This window comes from Pantherophis guttatus, chromosome 17, assembly GCF_059756535.1.
Source record: "Pantherophis guttatus breed Tessera chromosome 17, ASM5975653v1, whole genome shotgun sequence".
Lineage (NCBI taxonomy): Eukaryota > Metazoa > Chordata > Lepidosauria > Squamata > Colubridae > Pantherophis > Pantherophis guttatus.
The window spans coordinates 17168980-17189750 of record NC_142079.1 but is presented as its reverse complement, the minus strand read 5'-3'; the positions used below and the strand labels follow the sequence as shown (position 1 = coordinate 17189750).

General features: G+C 41.7%; 1 protein-coding gene across 10 annotated transcripts in view; it reads left to right on the top strand.

Moving 5' to 3' along the window:
- CABIN1 (calcineurin binding protein 1) overlaps positions 1-20771 on the top strand; it is a 91388-nt gene that overhangs the window by 10028 nt on the left and 60589 nt on the right. For all 10 annotated transcript variants that reach the window (XM_087880641.1, XM_087880640.1, XM_034438543.3 and 7 more), the window contains exons 8-15: positions 1625-1902; positions 2796-2964; positions 3152-3285; positions 15105-15322; positions 16905-16983; positions 17230-17420; positions 17665-17814; positions 18412-18606. In XM_087880641.1, coding sequence (XP_087736767.1) covers positions 1625-1902; positions 2796-2964; positions 3152-3285; positions 15105-15322; positions 16905-16983; positions 17230-17420; positions 17665-17814; positions 18412-18606 — 1414 coding nt within the window. The remainder of the gene's footprint in view (positions 1-1624; positions 1903-2795; positions 2965-3151; positions 3286-15104; positions 15323-16904; positions 16984-17229; positions 17421-17664; positions 17815-18411; positions 18607-20771) is intronic.

The following is a 20771-nucleotide window of genomic DNA, read 5'->3' as shown; positions in this document are numbered from 1 at the left end:
CTTGTTCCTCCCCATCCAGATCCGTACAGCCTCCAGGCACTGGGCCATCACTTCAAGGGCATTGCTGGGGTGGCCTGGGGTGGAGATGTACAGCTGGGTGTCATCAGCGTACTGGTGGTATCTCACCCCAAAGCCACGGATGATCTCGCCCAGCGGCTTCACATAAATGTTGAACAGAAGGGGCGAGAGGACCGACCCTTGCGGCACTCCACAAATGAGAGGCCTCGAGGTCGACCTCTGCCCCCCTGTCAACACAAACTGCGACCGGTCGGAGAGAAAGGAGGAGAACCACCGTAACACGGTGCCCCCATCCCCAACTCTTCCAACCGGTGCAGCATGATACCATGGTCGATGGTATCAAAAGCCGCTGAGAGATCTAATAGGACCAGAACAGAACAACCAATGCGACCAATGCCGTTTCCGTGCTGTGCCCAGGCCTGAAACCCGACTGGAACGGATCCAGATAGGACGTTTCCTCCAGGAATTGTGGGAACTGTCGTGCAACCACACTCTTAACAACCTTCGCCACGAAGCGAAGGTTGGAGATAGGACGATAGTTAGCCAATACTGCCGGGTCCAGGGAGGGCTTCTTGAGGAGAGGCCTCACCACCGCCTCTTTCAAGGTAGCAGGGAAGTAACCCTCACTCAACGAAACGTTGATAATTCCCTGGAGCCAGCCACGTGAAACCTCCCGGGAAGCCAGTACTAACCAGGAGGGACACGGGTCCAGTAAACATGTGGTCACATTAAGTCTCCCCAAAATCCTGTCCACGTCATCCGGAGTCACAAAGTCAAACTCTTCCCAGATAACATTCTCAAGACTATTCCTCGTCATCCTGCCCTGATCTACCCAGTCAGAGTCCAAATCCCGCCAGATCTGAGCGATTTTGTCATACAGATATCGTCCGAAATCCTCAGCCCTGCCCTCCAGAGGGTCCTCCCGCACTCCCGGTTGAAGCAGGGAGCGGGTCACTCTGAACAGGGCCGCCGGACGATTTTCTGATGACGCAATAAGAGCGGAGAAGTAATTGGACTTCGCCGCTTTTATCGCCACTAGGTAGGTCTTAATATGTGACCTTACCAGTGTTCGATCAGATTCGGCGAGACTGGCCCTCCACTCTCCAGGCGTCTTTTCCGGCGCTTCATCTCCCTCAGCTCCTCAGTGAACCAAGGAGCCGCGAGGGATCGGCACCGGGTCAGAGGCTGCAAAGGCACGACTCGATCTAAGGCTCTGCTAGCGGCCTGATCCCAGGCTGCCACTAGGTCCCCGACCGAGTCATGGGCTAGAACCTCAGGAAATGGCCCAAGCTCCATCTGGAATCTATCAGAATCCATCAGGCGCCTGGGGCAGACCCATCTTGTAGGCTCCGCCTCCCTGCAGCGGGGTGTAGCGGTTCGAAGATCTAGGCGAAGGAGCGAGTGGTGATGTTATGTTGTTTTATTTTATTTTATTTTATTTTATTTTATTTATTTGTTCATACAATTCACTTTTGAATGTGAAGAAGGTGCGTTGACAGTATTGGAGTAGCTTCATGATTTGTGGTGCTGACCAACCCAGATTGGATCCTACAGCATTATCCTGGGACACATACAGTATGTTTTTGTTTCCCTGTTTTCCATGCAGGTGGAAATCTCTAGGAGACAGTCTGATGGCCACTTACTTGCATCTCACAACTTGTGAGCCACCTCGTCCAAGCTTGGGCAAGCGAATTGATCTCTTGGAATACCAAGATCTGGACCAGCACCTGGAGAGCCAAGCAAATTTAGCCCCCATCAGTGTTCTTCACCCCAGCCCTGTCAGTTCCAACCCACTAGTGTCTTTGACTGAACCACTCCTCACGTATACACCACTGACTCCCAACTTCCCCAGTTTGACTGTACTGGAATCGGTAAACTCTGCAGGTGAGGAAGATCTTTGCAAGAGGCATCATATGAATGGGAAGTCCTTCCTTGCTGAATAGTCTGTCCTTCACTGAATAAGCTGTAGAAGAAAAAAGCTGGCCACTTAGTCTTGACTACCACTTCCAAGTGCAGTGGGGGTTATTTTATTTTATCTTTACTTTTACTTTACTTTATTATTTTATTTTATATTTTATTTTATTTAATACAAAACGCAACGAACCCCCAACAATTCATAACAAGTTTATATTGCTATAGTTTATATAGTTGTAGCAGAAAGAGCTTGCAAATAAACCAGACTGTCACAAACAAGCTGATTGATGAACAGGCTGTAAGATTCTATACTAGATCAAAAAAAATTCTCTAAGCTCTTGAAAATAGCATGTTAATTACAAGAAACGGGGGTTTATTAGCAAGTCATGCCAGCCTCACTTCATCTTACGTTTTCTTCAGGTAATTTTTTTTAAATCTTGGAATTATTATATACACAAAATGTGTGTGCAAAATCCCAGCTGCCAGCTCTTTACCTGATGTTGGCTTTCATGTGCATCAAGTTTTTTCCAAGAACCCAGGACAGTGATGGCAAACTTTGGAGCCATGTTTGCAGAGCCCAATCAGAGGCTAGAGAGCCATTTGTCAGGAGTGTTTTGTTTGGGTTCCTGCCTTGAGCAGGTAGTTCAGCTTGCCCTCTGTGGCTCCAGGTGCTGTCGCCTCCTCTGCTTGAGATTTTGGAGCTGGAGAGGAGGCAACAAGGTCTTTGTGGGGCCACCTCTGATCAGCCTTGAATTTGGGGACAAGAAACCCACACAGAAACATAGATTTTGTCAATAAAAAAGTCAGGGAAAATAACTTGATAGAGGCTGCTTGTTAATCCAAAACTCTTTGGCTCTTCTCAGGTGATGCTTCTGGGAGTGACAAATCTAAGAAAGGGTTGAAACGGAAGAAAATCATGGAAGAGAGTGGCGAAACAGCAAAGAGGCGATCAGCTCGAGTCAGGAATACCAAGTGCAAAAAAGAAGAAAAAGTCGATTTCCAGGAGCTGCTAGTAAAATTCCTTCCTTCTCGGTGCGCATCCCCATTCCTAAACATGTGCTGGTTCTAGGAAAAAATCTGGGAGGGGGTAGAAGGTTGTTGAGAGGGCTGCAGTGGGGAGGCATAGCCTTGCAACAGTGGATCAGATCGCCTGGCTACCTTTGCTGCGCAGTCAGGTTCTCCTGTCTGCTTCTTCAGTGCTTTTCTGGTGTGCTTTCAGTCTGAGGAAGCTGGATCCAGAAGAAGAAGGTCCATTCAACAACTATGAGATCCAAAGCACAGCAAAGGAAGAGAACTCCCAGCCCCTGGGCTCCCATAGGATGTCCCTTGACCTGACAGTCTGCATGGAATCTGGTAAGATTTTTTTTCTGGTTTGTCTTTTTCTGTAGATGAGATCCCTGTAAAGATTTACCTCCACTTTTTTTTAAAGTTTTTAAAAACAACCCAAAAAACAATCACACATATATAAAAACAAAACACGTCAAGACAATGTATTTAACATTACATACCGTCAATGGTAATTTTACAGCATTTCGTACTGATATATATATTTTGCTTTTCTATTTCTCTCTTCTATCATTTCTATTTACTTCTCAATAATAGACTAATCACATTACTCCAACGCATATATATATACATATATTATAATATTCATTGTTCTTATCTACACATTTATATTCATTTATTTACATCTCTTTATTTAATGTTATTCAGTTACTCCAAGTTTCATCAGTATTAAGTTAAACATTTCTTGTTCTGATTTCTATTTTCGAGCCAACTGTACATTTTATTCCATATTTCATAATAGTTCGAATCCTCTCTCTCTTTCAATTCGATAGTCATTTTATTCATCTCAGCGCATTCTAGAATTTTCCTAATTACTGCTTCATCTGAGAGTACACTTTTTTGTTTCCAACTTTTTGTGAATGTGATTCTTGCGGCAGTGAGTATGTGTAATGTAATGTATTGAAGTTTTTTGTTCATTTTCGAGTCCAGTATTCTTAATAAAAACAGTTCAGGTTTCAAATCTATTTTTTGCTTTGTAATTTCTTCCAGTCATTTTTGAATTTTACACCAATACTTCCTTCTGATGGGCACGTCCACCACATATGATTGAATGTTCCAGATTTATGGTTACATCTCCAACAATTGGGTGATAAATTTGGGTACATCTTGGCCAATCTCGCTGGTGCCAAATGCCATCTATAAAACATTTTATAAAGGTTTTCTTTGTAGGCAACTGCTATTACGTGTTTGTAATTCCTTTCCCATAGTTTGTCCCACTGTTCTAACTCTATGCTGTGGCCAAAATTCCTAGGCCAGATAATCATCATTTCTTTTACAACTTCATCCTTCATTTTATATCTTAGTAAAAAATTATATAATTTTGTAATCATTTTTCCTTCCGTTCCTAGTAAAATATTGTCCAACTCCAATTGTTTCTCATATATGCTGAACTGGTCTTGATTCTTTTTTAGTCTTGTTTTGATTTGTAAGTAGGGCCACTATTCTATGTTTATTCCTTGTGTTTTCAACGTTTGCACTGATTTTAATTCTCCTTTCTCGTTTAAAATTTCTGAGTATCTTACCATTTTACTGAGGTCTATTGTATTTGGGTGTGTCATTGCCTCCATTGTCGATAACCAGTTTGGGATTTTCGCATAGTGATTTTTTTTTTATCTTTACCCAGACATTGTGTAGGGAATTTCTTATTATATGCCTCTAAAAATATGAATATGTTTTATTTTTACCTTCCCATAGAAACCCGGGCCAACCTATTTGGAGATTGTGTCCTTCTAATGCTAATATTCTTTTGTTTTAAGTTATTTATTTATTTATTTATTCAATTTATATGCCGCCCCTCTCTGAAGACCCAGGGCAGCTCACAATACACTCAAAAAATCACTATAAAAACACTTAAAAATTAAAAACATTAAAACCCATTCACACCATTCATGGCCAGATCTCGTCAGATCGCAAAGTGAGATCAACGGCCCCAGGCCTGCCGGAAAAGCCAGGTCTTCACCGCTTTTCGGAAGGCTAATAGGGTGGGGATGGTCCGGACCTCAGGAGGTAACTGGTTCCAGAGAGCTGGGGCAATCACAGAGAAGGCCCTCCCCCGCGGGCCCGCCAGTCGGCATTGTTTAGCTGACAGGACCCAGAGGAGACCAACTCTGTGGGATCTTACCGGTCGCTGGGAGCTATGCGGTAGAAGGCGGTCTCGAAGATAATTTGGCCCTGAGCCATGTAGGGCTTTAAAGGTAATAACCAACACCTTGAGAGAAAGCCCTGCCACTTTGCCAAATTGGTTTATAGATGGTGTGCTATCCCTTTTTTATCTTCTAGTTGTTGTATTAATTTCTTTTCTTTTTCTTTTTTTAATTTATAAGCCAACCATCTCCCCAGTTTTTTCGCATTTTCAAAGTAGTTTTGTTTGGTTGCTCTAATTTTTTGCGCTATTAGTTCTTGTGTGATTAAGTTAAGTCTATGTTTAATTATCTCTTTTTCGTCTCTAATTTCCTGGTTATGGGGTTCTTTCTGCATTTTGTCTTTTAATTTTCCCAATTTCTCTTGTAATTCTGTATATTGTTTCTTTTTGTTTTTATTTCTTCATATAGTGTATGCCATTGTAAGGCCGTGGGCATAAGCTTTAGTTGTGTCCCACAGATTTTGAATAGTTGTCTGTTCATTCCAATTTTCCTGTAGGAAAAATGCTAATTCTTTTTCTATGTATTGAACGTATTTTTTTTCCTTTTATTATCCTTTGATTCATGGTCCATCTCTTTTTTCTTTTTTCTTGCCCTTTCCATTTTACTATTAATGGATTATGATTTGCCCAAATATTTGGTTTTATTTCAATTTCCTCTACATTTTTTCGTGTTTCTGGATCCATCTGGACTATGTCTATCCGGGGCCATGAATTGTGTGGGTTGGAAAAATATGTATATTGAGTTTTTTGTGGGTTAATTTCTCTCCAAATATCTTTCAAACGTAGCTCTCAAGTCATTTCAAAGAAAGTCTTTGGTAATGGTCTCCTTTCATAATTTTTTTTACTTCCTGTTTTATAGCCTTATTTTGGATCAACCACCATGTTGAAATCTCCTAATAAGCATACGTTATCCATTTCCAATTCTACAATTTGTTTATGTAATTTGCTGTAATATTCTTTCTGTTGAGTGTTTGGTGCATATATCACTGCAATTAATGTTCTTTTTTATTTTATTAATACCTCAATCAATAATGTTCTTCCCTCTTTGTCCACATGTATTTGTTTGGGTTTTAACTGGTCTTTTATATAAACTGTGATTCCTCTTTTTCTTACTTCAGATGTGGCCAGGAATAATTTGCCTAATTTGGGGGCTTCCAGAAGATTACCTTCCCCTTTTTTCATATGGACCTCCTATAAACATATAATGTCTGTGTTTTGTTTTTGGAGTTTAGCAATTACTTGTCTTCTTTTTATTGGTGAATTTAATCCATTTATGTTGACTGAAAATAATGTCACTTCTTCCTCCATTCCACTACTTATTTGTCGCCCTTACTTCCCTCCTTTGTCTCGTTTCCCTTTGCTTTCTTGTTCTCGTTCCTTCTCTTTCCCGAGTCTCAATATCACTTCTCTCTCATATCTTGTTCCAGTTCCTTTTCCTCTAGCTGTTGTTCCTCTTGACTTTGTGTTTCCAGTTCTTCTCTGCTGTCCGATTCTTCCTCTATATATCGTGCATAGAATTCCTGGGCTTTTCCTATTGAGTCTCTCCTTATTTTCTTATCCTGCCATGTTATTAGCAGTCCTTCTGGTATCAGCCAGCGAAACATTATTTTGTTTTTTATTAATTGTGTGGTAAGGAACTGGTAGTCTCTTTGTTTCTCTCGAATTCTCTTTCGTATCTGTTTGAAGGTTATGACCTCTCTTCCTTTGTAAGTCAACTGATCGTCCCTCATTCTTCTATAAACTTTGTCCCTGATTGCTCTTTTCGCAAACCTTATATGTATCTCCCGTGGTAATCTGTGTCTCCTAGCGTAATTCGTTTGCACCCTGTATACTTCATCAATGTTGTTTTTTAATTCACTTTTATCCATTTGTAGTGGGTCAGCTAGAATATCCGTCATCAATTTGTATAAACCTTCTTCTCTTCTCTGTGATATTTTGAAACCTCAGGTAGAAGGCAGATCTCTCTAATTCCAATTGTCTCTTCCAAGTCTATTTGCCGCTATCAATCTCTCTTCAGTTTCTTCTATTTTCTTTTCTGTTTGTTCTGTTCTTACTAGTTCTTCTTTTTTTAAATATTTTATTGTGGTTTTTCTTTTTTTCATAATTCCAATACATAAACGATCAGACAGTGTTACTTTTCCACAGGTTAGATTAATTTTTCCTATATGTTCTATAATACCAAATATATATATACAGGTGAAACTCAAAAAATTAGAATATTGTGCAAAAGTTCATTTATTTCAGTAATGCAACTTAAAAGGTGAAACTAATATATGAGATTATTACTCATTACATGCAAAGCTAGAGAGTTCAAGCCTTGATTTGTCATAATTTTGATGATTATGGCTTACAGCTCATGAAAACCCCAAATTCACAATCTCAGAAAATTAGAATATTACATGAAATCAATAAAACAAGGATTGTACATAGAACAATATCAGACCTCTGAAAAGTATAAGCATGCATATGTACTCAGTACTTGGTTTGGACCCCTTTTGCATCAATTACTGCCTCAATGCGGCGTGGCATGGATGCTATCAGCCTGTGGCACTGCTGAGGTGTTATGGAAAACCAGGATGCTTCAATAGCGGCCTTCAGCTCTTCTGCATTGTTCGGCCATCTTTCTCTTGGCAATGCCCATAGATTCTCTATGGGGTTCAGATCAGGCGAGTTTGCTGGCCAATCAGGCACAGTAATCCCATGGTCATTGAACCAGGTTTTGGTACTTTTGGCAGTGTGGGCAGGTGCCAAGTCTTGCTGGAAAATGAAGTCACCATCCCCATAAAGCTCGTCTGCAGAAGGAAGCATGAAGTGCTCCAAAATCTCCTGGTAGACGGCTGCATTGACCCTGGACTTAATGAAGCACAGTGGACCAACACCAGCAGATGACATGGCTCCCCAAATCAACACAGACCGTGGAAACTTCACACTAGACTTCAAGCATCTTGCAGTGTGTGCCTCTCCATTCTTCCTCCAGACTCTGGGTCCTTGGTTTCCAAATGAGATGCAAAAGTTGCTCTCATCAGAGAAGAGGACTTTGGATCACTGAGCAACAGACCAGTTCTTTTTTTCTTTAGCCCAGGTAAGACACTTCTGACATTGTTTGTTGTTCAGGAGAAGCTTGACAAGAGGAATACGACATTTGAAGCCCATGTCCAGGATCCGTCTGTGTGTGGTGGCACTTGATGCACTGACTCCAGCCTCAGTCCACTCCTTGTGAAAATCCCCAACACTTTTGAATGGCCTTTTCCTGACAATCCTCTCCAGGCTGTGGTCATCCCTACTGCTTGTGCACCTTTTTCTTCCACACTTTTCCCTTCCACATAACTTTCTATTAATGTGCTTTGATTCAGCACTTTGGGAACATCCAACTTCTTTTGCAATTACCTTTTGAGGCTTTCCCTCCTTATGGAGGGTGTCAATGATGGTTTTCTGCACAACTGTCAGGTCAGCAGTTTTCCCCATGATTGTGATTCCTACCGAAGCAGACTGAGAGACCATTTAAAGGCTCAGGAACCCTTTGCAGGTGTTATGGCTTAATTACCTGATTAGAGTGGGACACTTTGAGCCTAGAATATTGAACCTTTTCACAATATTCTAATTTTCTGAGATTGTGAATTTGGGGTTTTCATGAGCTGTAAGCCATAATCATCAATATTATGACAAATCAAGGCTTGAACTATCTCGCTTTGAATGTAATGAGTCTATCTCATATATTAGTTTCACCTTTTAAGTTGCATTACTGAAATAAACTTTTGCATGATATTCTAATTTTTCGAGTTTCACCTGTATATCTTAAACTTTACACTAATTTTCATCCATTTTTAATTCGGTTATCAATCTACCTGTACCAATTATCCCACATCGTATAGAATTCTGAATCCTCTTTTTCATTTAGTTCTAATGTTAATTTATTCATTTCAGCACAATCAAATATTTTCTGAATAATAGATTCCTCAGGTGGTATATTGTTTCCTTTCCAATGTTGTGCATATGTTATTCTCACTGCTGTGAGTATGTGAATGATTAAAATATCTTGCTTTGTTATCATATTTGGTCTTTAGTACTCCCAGGAGAAAGGTTTCTGGAATCAATTCAATTTTATTATTAATTAATTCTTGTAGCCAATTTTATATTTTACTCCAATACATCTTCGCTTCGGGACATGACCACTACATATGAAAGAAGGTATTTTGGTGATATCCACACTTCCAGCATTTAGGGCTTATGTTCGGATAGTTTTTTGCCAATCTTGTAGGTGCTAGCTGCCATCGGTATAACATTTTATATTGGTTTTCTTTGTATGATGCTGCTTTTGTTAATTTATAGTTTCTATTCCAAATCATTTCCCATTCATCCAAATTTATATTATGTCCAATATTTCTGGCCCACTCTATCATTGGTTCTTTTACCACCTCTTCCATCCTGTCATAGTCTAATAAATAATTGTATAGTCTTGATAATATTTTTTTTCTGGACCTACCAATAGTTTCCCTAATTGATTTGCTTCCATCTCAATGCCACATTCTTCTATGTCTTTTTTGTATCTGGGTTGTATCTGCAAGTATGGCCACCAGTCAGTATGTATTCCCTGCTCACCTAGGGTCTGATTACTTTTGAGTTTTCCTTGATTGTCTAGGAGTTCTTTATAATTAATCATTTTACTAATCTCTATTGTATTGTGATATATCATGGCTTTCATGGTTGATAGCCAATTCGGGATTTTCATATACTGTCTCCTTCTAATTTCCTCCCATATTTGTATTAGTGCTTCTCTAATCTTATATCTATGAAAATATGTTTTGGTCTTATTCTTCTTATCCCACATAAAGGCGTGCCATCCTCTTTGTAGGTCATGTCCTTCCAAGGTTAGGATTCTTTTATTCCTTAAATTTACCCAGTCTCTTATCCATACTAAAATGGCCACTTTGTGGTATGTTTCCCAATCCGGGAGTCTAAAACCTCCCCTACTTCTACTGTCTTGTAATGATTGCAATTTCATTCTTGCTTTTTTCCCAGCCGAGACAAATTTCCTGATAATTTTGTTGAATTCTGCAAAGAATTTTTTATCCAGTATAACGGATATCGTTTGAAATGAGTACAATATTTTGGGCATGTTCATCTTAATAGATGCTATCCTGTCCAAAAATGACAATTGCAATTTCCCTCATTTTTCCAAGTCCTTTTTTATTTTTTGAACCAGGGCTATATAATTATCTTCTTTTAGAGCTGAGCATCTTGCTGATAACCAAATCCCTAGATATTTGATTTTTTTAACTATTTGTAGATCTAATTCCTTTTCTAATTCTTTCTTCTGTATTGCTGTTAAATTTGTAACCAATAATTTAGTTTTCCCTTTATTCAATTTAAATCCAGCCAGTTCCCCATACTTTCCTATTTCCCGCAATAGTACTGGGCCCGAATCCAAAGGTTCCTCGGTAATGCTATGTCATCCGCAAAAGCCTGTGCCTTATATTCCTCTCTTCTAATCTTTAATCCTTTTATTTCGCTATTCTTCCTAATTCTATTTAGCAGGGTTTCTAATATCAAAATGAATAACAATGGTGACAGTGGGCAACCTTGTCCTTATGTCAGCCTTGGAAGCCATATTAGGCCGGAAGCTTCAATGCTGCCATCTCCTCGTGTGTGGGAAAGTAGGGGGGGGGGATTTAGGAGAGGAGAATTAGTAGACATAATAGCATTCTTCCTATTTGTCAAGGTCAGGGGCTGAGTCGAGGTGGAACAGACGTTGATTGGAGCATATGACCGACTGGGGAGAAATGGGATGGTTTTGGGAGCTTTGAATTACTGAAGGAAAGCCCAGGCTTTTCAGATTCGGAATTTCTAGTAAAGAGGACTTTGGAAAATGCTTGCTTCCGTGACTTTACTTGGAGAGGGTTTTTTTTCTGGAACGCTGACATTATCCCAAATCTCTCCCTAAACCTAACAGCACCCCATAAGGGGGCTGTCAGGGATACTGAGCCCCAGCATCTACCTAAACCCTGGGTAATGCAAAGACTCAATGAAGATGGAGGAGAAAGGAGAAATCGGAGGGAGACTCGCCAGGGGCCCGAATGCTCAAGAATTTGCCGATCCCTTGCTTTCTCTTGCTGAAGAAATGGGACGAGCCATGGAGACTGCTGAGGCATCAGATTCCTGGAAGAGTTTTCTTTTGGAGAGGGGTTTTTTTCTGGAACACTGACACCTTATTTGAAAGGTGTTTGTAATATCCCCATTTAATATTATTTTTGCCCTTTGTAGTTTATATATTGTTTCTATCATTTTTTCAAATTTAATTCCAAATTTCATTAATTTAATTTGCTCAGTCATAAATTGCCAATTTAGATTGTCAAAGGCTTTTTTGGGCATCCAAAAAAACAAGGGCCATTTGTTTCTCCGGATGTGCTTCATAGTACTTTAGGGTATCCACAATTATCCTTATATTATTCCTTATTTGTCTATCGGGAGGAAGCCATTTTTATCTGAATGTATGATGGCATTTAGTATCTTTTTCAATCTTTTTGCAATTATATTCATAAAAATTTTATAGTCCGTGTTTAAGAGGGAAATCGGTCTGTAGTTTTTTATCTGTTTTTGGTCTGTACCTTCTTTCAGAAGTAATGTAATATATGCTTCCCTCCACAATTCTGGTATTTTTGCTTCCAGTAAGGCCTCATTACAAATCTCCAATAATTTTGATTCTATGATTTTATCTAATTTTTTATAATTTTCTCCTGGTAGACCATCTGGGCCTGGTGTTTTATTGTTTTTACATTTCGAAATTGCTCCTCTTAGCTGTTATGTTAAATAAAGAAATTGTTATTTCTTTATTTAACATTTCTCTTTCATCCTCTCCTACTGGTGGAATCCTTTCCTCCTTTAAGTAATTTTCAATCTTTTCTATCGGTATCTCTTCTTCATTATAAAGATCTGTGAAATATTCTTGTGCTATTCACATTTTGTTCTCCTCTTTGTTCTGTAGTTCCCCCTTTGTATTTTCCAGTTGTTGAATAATCCGCGCCTCGCTTTCTTTCTTCAGTTTATAGGCCAACCACCTGCCCATCTTGTTTGCATGCTCGAAGTAAGTTTGTTTAGATTGTCTTAAGTTTTTTACAGTCTCCTCCTGGTCTAATATGTTCATTTTATGTCTCAATAGTGTCAGTTTCTCTTTTACTATTTTGTCTCCTGGACTTAATTGAAGTTTCTTCTCCATGTTTCTAATTTCTTTCTGAAGGGTATTGTGTGTCTTCCACTTTTCTTTGTTTTTTTGTGCATTGTATGCTATCTGTCAGCGTTCCAGCGCTGGCATATGAAAGGAGAGGAGAAGCTTGAACTTTTGCCTACTTAATTCCTTTGAAGATTCTGTCTCCTCGGAGATGGGAGGAGGGGGGAACATTCCTGTGATCAGACGGAGATGGGATGAGGAGAGTGGCTTGGAAGATAGCCAATGAGACGCAGAGAATTGGGGATCGGAATTGGGGATTGGGCAAAGGTCAGTGCTGACCGCGAAAGAGCCAGGGACAGATCACTATGTTCAATAAAGAGAAAATTTCCTCAAAGATCGGCAGTTTGGAAATTCATTTATTTTGAGATAGCATCGAAACCTGACAGTTATCCCCCTTATGTAAGCTTTCATGGTGTCCCATAAATTAATTACAGAAGTGTGCTCCTTTTTGTTTTCATTAAAAAATAGTCTCAATTCTCCCATTATCTTTTCTATGTATTCCTTTTCTTTTAAAATTTGTAAATATAACCTCCACCTCCTGACTTTCCTTTTTTGGGGGGCTCTCCAGTTTACTTCCAACGGGTTATGGTCTGCCCATACATTGGGGGTAATTTCTATTGTTTCTATTCCCAATCCCAATTCTTTATTTGTCCATAACATATCTATTCTGGACCACGATACATGAGGGTTAGAGTTGAAGGTATACTTTTTTTCATTGGGGTGTAGGGTCCTCCAGATATCTGTTAAATTTAATTCTTCTACCATATTAAAAAAATGTTATAGGTAATATGTTCCTTTTTTTCTATTGTCTTTACTGCTATGGTAATCTTTTTCTATGTCTATTATCCCATTGTAGTCCCCCACAATACAAATGTTTCTGTAATCCATCTTAATTATTTGTTCATGTAGTTTTTTATAATACTTTCCCTGGTTTTTGTTTGGTGCATAAATAACTACTAACAATATTTGTAGAGTTCCTCTCTTTATTTCCACCATTAGTGTTCTTCCTTTAGGATCCGCATATTTTTGTTTAGCAACAATCCCTCCCTTAACATATATTGTGACCCCTTTCTTTCTTTTTTTTCCGATAGTGCTGAGTATACTTTCCCTAGGGGGACTTCCGGTTGGTGACTTGCGGCGCTATGGTGTCGAGTGAGTGATCACTACTCCTCGACACCCTTTATCAATGCGTTTTGGGGATCCCTTTGGGGGCGCGGGTCCCGGAGAGCCCTGAGTATACTTTCCCTAATTTCCTATACTCCAGTATCTTTCATCTTGTTTCCGTATATGGACCTACTGGAGATATATTATATCTATATTTTGTTTAGCTAATTTTGTAAATATCTGTCTTCTCTTTTTTGTTGCATTCAGTCCATTCACATTTATCAACAGAAATTTCCAGTGTTCCATTTTTGAATTCTCTGTCAAGTATTAGTATTTATTCACCCTTGTGACCCTTTGTGTTCTTGTTTTGCTTCCTTTTGTGTCTCTGTTCTCTCTGTGTTTTTCTTCTCTGAAAGTCCTTCTTTGATGTCTCATTGGTTTGGGATTTCTTCTTACTGATTTATGGTCTCCACTTCTTCTTTGCTACTCTGTTCCTCTTCAGTTCCTATCAGTTGGTCCAGAAAGTCTTGCACTGTCACTAGGCTATCTATTTTTAGCTTTTTTCCTTTACCAAAATTTTTGTTTCTCTTCGTTGTCGTCTTGACAGTTGAAATTTTTCTGCTGATTCATTCTCTATCTGCCCAGTCGCCGCTCAATCTCTTACCGTGAGTCCTCTGACCCAAAAAGACCGATCTCACTTCTCAAAGTTCTGGTAGTTTTACGGTGTTCCGGCAGATCCAATATACTGACACTGTCTGTTCCAATATTCTTCTCTTCCCACTGTTTATCAGCTCATCACAGCCTCGGGTCTGCCATTCCAAAATGACAGACACATTCATGCTGGATCGACAGAGGCGTCCGTTCATGCAGCGAGCACTTGCCCTTTGCTTTGCCGCCCTCTGAACTCCCTCTCTAGTTCACAGTACCCTCCAGGCTTTTGCGCCCCTAAGGGTTCCCAAAACACAAAAAATCCGGGGTTGAAGAACAGGGATCGCTCTCCTTCCACCGTCTCACCACGAATCATCAACCGGAAGTTTGTTCTGTTCTTACTTACATTTTTCACTTTTGTATCTTTTTTTTTTTTAATTTGATTTATATGCCGCTCTTCTCCGGAGACTCAGGGCGGCTTACAATGCGTTAAGCAATAGCCTTCATACTTTTGTATATTTATACAAAGTCAGTTTATTGCCCCCACAAACTGGGTCCTCTTTTTCCTATCTGCCGATACTTCTGCCGCTTCTCACTTTCTGCTTCCTCTCATATCTTTGTCAGGCCGCCACATCTCTGGACCTCGCCTTGACAGCTGGTCTCTTCTCCACCAGTTTTCAGGGCTCTCAACATTTGTAATGGGGCATCACTCCTCTCCACGTCACCTCTGGATATTCCCCTCACTATAGCTGTCCCCTCCAAGGACTTGCTTTGCCGTTACTGGCTTCCAAAACGCAGAAAATTGGGCAGGGAGAATGGAGTCTAGTTCCCCTACACCACACCAGCATGGTGCCACCCCGGAAGTCCTGATTAACCTCCACTTTTATTATACTGTTTGTTTTTCTTAAACATCAGCTTAATCTATTCATCCCGTGAAAATCAGCTTGTGATGGACTCACACACACAAGGTGGCAATTTTTCTTCCAGAGAAGCAGGATGTTCATAAGTTCCTCTTGGCTAATTTGAACAACGGAGGCATCCTTGAACTGATGATGAGATACCTGAAAGTCATCAGCCAGAAGTTCCTGGTCAAGTGGCCACCAGGCTTGCCCGAGGTTGTCCTGAATATCTACAACAACTGGAGAAAGCACAGCAGCAGCCTACCCAACCCACTATTAAGGGACTGTCACAACCAACACATCAGGGTAAGGATCACCAAGACTTTGGGGCAGCAAAATCACATTTCTTCAAGCTTCCCATTGGCTTGCAAGCAGTCTTCACACCAAGACTGGAACACTGGGAAAGGCGTTTGCAAGCTGATGGGAGGCTTAAAGCAATGCAGTGTCACTGCCCCAAAATCTTGTTGGCTTGCAAGCGCTCTTTGGCCAGATCTAAACCACTGTAGTGCAAGATGAAGAGAGATCTCGCACTACTGATCTTGTGTGATCTCGCACTACAGTACTTTAGGCCTCTGTTCACTATGAACCAAGGCCTGCACAAGACCCATGGCAAAAGGCTTTGCAAATGGAGAGGCTGCAACATTTGTAACTTCGGGACTGGGTCGTAAGTACTGGGGGGGGGGGCAGGTCATAACTTGGAATGGTCACTAAGTGAACCGTTGTAACTGGAGGATTACCTGTCTTTCTACCTTGAAAGAGTAACCAAGGGTTTAGAAGGCTCTGCAGTGGGCTCCCTTTTGCCTGTCAGAGCCCCCATGGCAAAGGAGAAGGAACGGGTGCTCAGCGGGCACCATGCAGCAAGTGCAGCACAGCGTCTGCTCCATTTAAATGAGGCACACAACTGATCTATACAGTGTTGTATGTACAGAAGAAGTAGGAGAGACCAGAAAAGTCATGTGGTTTGATGAGAAAAGAACCTGGTCTCTGAGTTCCATTCATTTTCTTTGAGGAGGACAGTTCTGTGGTCAGTTTCACATCCAGCTTTATTAGAGAAGCCTCATAGAATTGAACCCAAGTCCAAAATGGTTTGTTCTAAACACAGTTCCATTGGATGGTGTGCTCTCTGCCAGAGAGAACATGGGAATTGATCTCACCAGCTCAGAGAATCACATACCTTAATTAACAAATAAGTTTTAGTAGCCACTAAACTCCTGAACTGAAAAACTGTCTTAGAAGCATCGCTGGATGCTCTGTTCCTTTTCAGTGAGGAGCAGCCTGAGCCCCTTCTACCTTCCAAGCAATGAAGTGCCTTTCTGTTACTGGAAAGGCCAGTGTCAACTTCGAACCAAATCTGGCAGCAGCCATTTTTCTGTTCCTCAGTTGCCACACAGAGGGGGAAGGGGGGAAAGGAGGTTGAAATGCCTTACAAGACACAACAGAGAGCTTTCTCGTGAGTACCACAGTCATCTCTACTGGCAACAGATAAGGTCGGGAAAGAAGTGCCTGAAGAGACCGCCAATTAACCCAATTGGCCAATGTGACCTATGACACTTGGGGATGGGGTTGTCTCTTAGTTTAATTATGCTGAAACTGCGGGAAAGATTTAGAGTGGGTTTTCCTTTGAAGATATGCCGATATGAAGTACCCAATAAAGAAGAATGTTAAGAAGGATCCTAGTCTGAGAGTTCTGATTTGATTGGGCTCGTTAGTCAGAGCCTTGATAGCCAGATTTTGGCAGGCATTGCAAGTTAGCAGGAGTGCTGCTGATTAGAAGAGCTGATTTGAACTACTGGGTGCATATAGAGAAAAGAGTAGACAAAAATCCACCCTGCCCACCCATATTGTCCAGCACCCTCTTCTTTCTGTCATTCCTTTGCCTGTATTTCAGGAGATGATGCTGATGAGTCTGTCCTGCATGGAATTGCAGCTGGATCAGTGGTTGCTGGCCAAAGGGAAGAGCTCCATGGGTGAGTGAATGAGGGCTGGAAGATGCTTTTAGAGGTGGGGTCTCTTTGCTTACCAGGGGGCTGGCTTTGGAGGGGAGCTTGGCAACACTTGGCATGCTTTGCCTGAGTAAGTTCCCCGGCTCACAAGAATGGAAGCAGAGAAAGGAATGCTGCTCCCCAGGAGTCTCTGCCTGCAGAAGGGGGCTTTGCATTCCCTGCTTCAGGCTCCTGTTTCAAGGGGCTAAACAGGGAAAATGCTTCTTCCAGTATCTCCCAGGAATGGTCCCGCAGCCAGCTCAGCAAATGGCAAATTTGGGCCAGACTTTCCAGGCACCCACTTCTTGGGGGATCTGCTGCAGCTCTCATTCGCTTCTTCCCAGCGGGACCTCTTTGAGGAGAGTTGGTTGCAGTTTGCCGTCCGAGTGTATTGGCTGAAAGCTCGGTTTCTGGCTCTGCAGGTTTGTATTTTGCTGCAGCCAAAGGCTCTTAATGCTCAATTTTATATTCCTCGCAAGACAAGTTTAGAAAGGGGAACTCCAGGCGTTTGCACCTGATCAGAGCAAACGTGTCATGTAAACATACCTTAAGATGGAACTGGGAAGTGGCCCTTGAGGTACGTGCTTTATGAGCGCCCCACTTGGCCTGAGGGGTTGATGATGGTACTGGAGGAAGAGGGAGCTGAAAGCCATGTTGCTCCTGCAGGGTGAAATGGAGCAGGCCCTGGAGAACTATGACGTCTGCACGGAGATGCTTCAGCATTCTGCTGTCCTCGACGCCGACCCTGACAGCAACAAGAGGGTAGTGATCAGACTGCCCAACCTCCATGTTGACTCTGTGGTTTCTTTGGAAGAGGTAATGTCACCCGGTTACCTTTTTGGTCATCTTGTTGGCTCCGAGCCATGCTTATCATCTCCCTTTTGCAGCTGGTCTTGCCATAAGGGTCTCATCTGAAGCCTCTGCACATGCACTTGAGTTGGCATTTTGCGGTTTGGCAGGTCCTGGCTTTATCTGATATTTATCTGATATTTGGCTTTATCTGATATTAAAAGAATCACCTCTACTTTGGAGGAGATGCTTGATTCAAATGCTCTATTTATGCTTCTGGATTTAAGAAATGGTGAACAGTAGTTTTTAAAAATTAAAATAAAACGCTGTTCTAAGAATGTCTGTCCACCTCAGCTGCCTGTCATCTTTCCACTGTGCATTCTCTGGAGTTCATTGAAAGTAAGGAAAAGAGGGAAGAGAAGTTCTCCGTTTGCTGTGGCTGGCTTTCCATAGTAGAAAAAACAGAACTAAAAGATAGATTGTGAGCCAGCTTCTGTGGGATACCAGCCACTGTCTTATGGTATAATGACCAGATGATTGGTTATTGTGGTGAGTGGTGTTGCTTTTTAACCCCAGGTAGACATTAGACTGGAGTGTGACCCATCTAGTGTTTCATTCTTGCAGATCGATAAGAATCTGAAATCCCTGGAGAGATGTCAATCTCTGGAGGAGCTTCAGCGCTTGTACGAGGCTGGGGACTACAGGGCCGTGGTTCAGCTGCTCCGTCCAACGTTGTGCCTCAGTGGGGGCAGCAGGACGGAGCATTTGGAGTTGGCCATCTCCATTCCAGAGAGGCCAGCTCAACTTCTCTTGCTACAGGTGAGTTTGATGTTTTTTACTTTCAGGTAGATTGGTGTAAATTAGCATAAAATGAATGCAACATGATCAGCTATGAGGAAGAATTGCTGAAAAAGGATAAACGTGACCTCACAGCATTAATGCTATTTCACTCCTTTTGTAGAGTGTAGGGAATTTAATGTCTGCCAGGATATCAGATTATAATAATTGGCAGAGAAGATACAGCTGGAGAGTAACATTTGAGTAATCCAGCTGGCAAATGCCCATAAATTAAAGTAGCATACTAATGGTATGGTTCTTACAATCATTAATCCAAAAGATTCTTTAGAATTGATAAAGAATATATACAATATTCAACAGTTTGTATTTGGGATTAACCAAGATAAGTCCGTCTAGAGAAAAATGCAATGAATAACAGGGTTTAATAATAGTATTAAGCCTTTTCCTCCTCGCTGCTCAGACACTCCTCAACATGGGTACAGCTCACTCCTATTTGCACGGCTGGGTGTCAATCAAACCCTCTGGAGCTGGATACGCCCTGCTTCCTGCTCCTTCCTCAGTCTTTTCACTCAGCCATTTGCAAGTGCATTAGGGTGTCTGTTCTCTCGTAGTTTTCTTACTAAATTGTTATTTTAATTTGTTATTTTTCCATTTTTGACCGTTCCCTGTTGTTTTTGAGGCTTGCGCTTTTCACAGCATTACTAGCACAGGCTAATTGGAGCGGAACGGCGGTTCGGGGCTCCGGCCGCCGTTCGAGGCTTGGCTTTGCTCAAATAATCATTTGCCGCCATTTCTTGCCGCTGCAGCCATCCCTTGCCCTTTTACTGTGTTCTGACCAGCGCAGCCTCGTTTTTGGATATCGCGGCTTGAGTCCCTGCCGGCTGGCATACTCATTAGCCGAACGGAGGCTTACTTGGGCAGTTTTGGGCTCCAGCCGTAGGCGCTTTGTTTCGCCTGGCTTGCGACGCTCCAACGCTTCCTTTTCGGACCGCCATCTTGTGCAGTGACCTGGGCTTTGGTTTCCAGGATCACTAGCCCACCATTGTGCCTCTTCAACTTGTGCAGCGACCTGGGCTTTGGTTTCCAGGGTCGTTTGCCTTCCTGCAGGTGTGGACGCGGTCCAGCGGTTACCTGCACGTGAATCTGCCTGACTCAGCGCGACTGCCATCATCAGGGAAGTAAACCCCCTTTTTTCTGTTGATAATAATTTAAAAAAAAAAAAAAAAAAAAAACGGAAATTCTGGTATCTGTATGCATTGCTGTTGGCGGTAGATAGTTATTAAGTGATATTGTATTTTTTGTGTAGATATTAAAAAAAAAATAATAATTCAAAATTTCAAAATTTCAAAATTTCAAAATTTCAAAATTCTAAAAAAATCTTCAAAAAAATTCAAAAAAATTCAGAAAAATTGTATTTGTTCTTATAAACAATATGGAGGCTGTTGATCTGTCTTCAGACCTTGACAGGAGTCCATCTCCGTCTCCAGTTCCTTCTCCTAAGCACGCTAAGGGGAGGAAGACCAAGGGTGCCAAATCTACCAGGTCGGGCAAGTCTTCTAAGGCAGACAGGGATGCCCAACGCAGACACAATGCTCTGGAAAAACAGTTCACAAAGGCACAACACCAGGCTCAGTTGCTTGAGGGTCATGAGCCAGTTGATGATGATTTGGAACCAAATGCTGTTTGTGACCCGGAGGCGCTCCAGGATATTGCTGTCCAGGATGCTGAACCTTCTGCAGTCTGTCCTTCCACTTCTACGAATTTTCCCTTGACATCTGTTAACCAGCCCTGTGTCAGAGCTAGATCAAGGTCCTCTAGCATGGCTAGTCACAATTCTCAGGCCCCTAGGCATGTTCCTGAGGCTACCTTCACACCCACTGCAGCAGGTCTCCGCCCTGAGGCGGGACCTACCCTTGGTCAACCTGTGGATTTCCAGTCGTTGTTTACTCAGACTATGTCCCACATTTTTCAGGTTGGGTTGCAGCAGGCCTCTGGTATGTTACCCATTCCAGGTTGTGTACCTGCTCCCTCATGTCATATGCCGTCTGCCTTGGAGCAGCAACCTTCTACTTCCTATGTTCAGATGCCTGAACTTGTCAGGGAGGATGACTTCCTAGATGACTTTGAGATGTCGGAGGATGAGGAGGCGGTCCAGGACAAGCCTGCCTTTCCGGGATTGTTCAAGC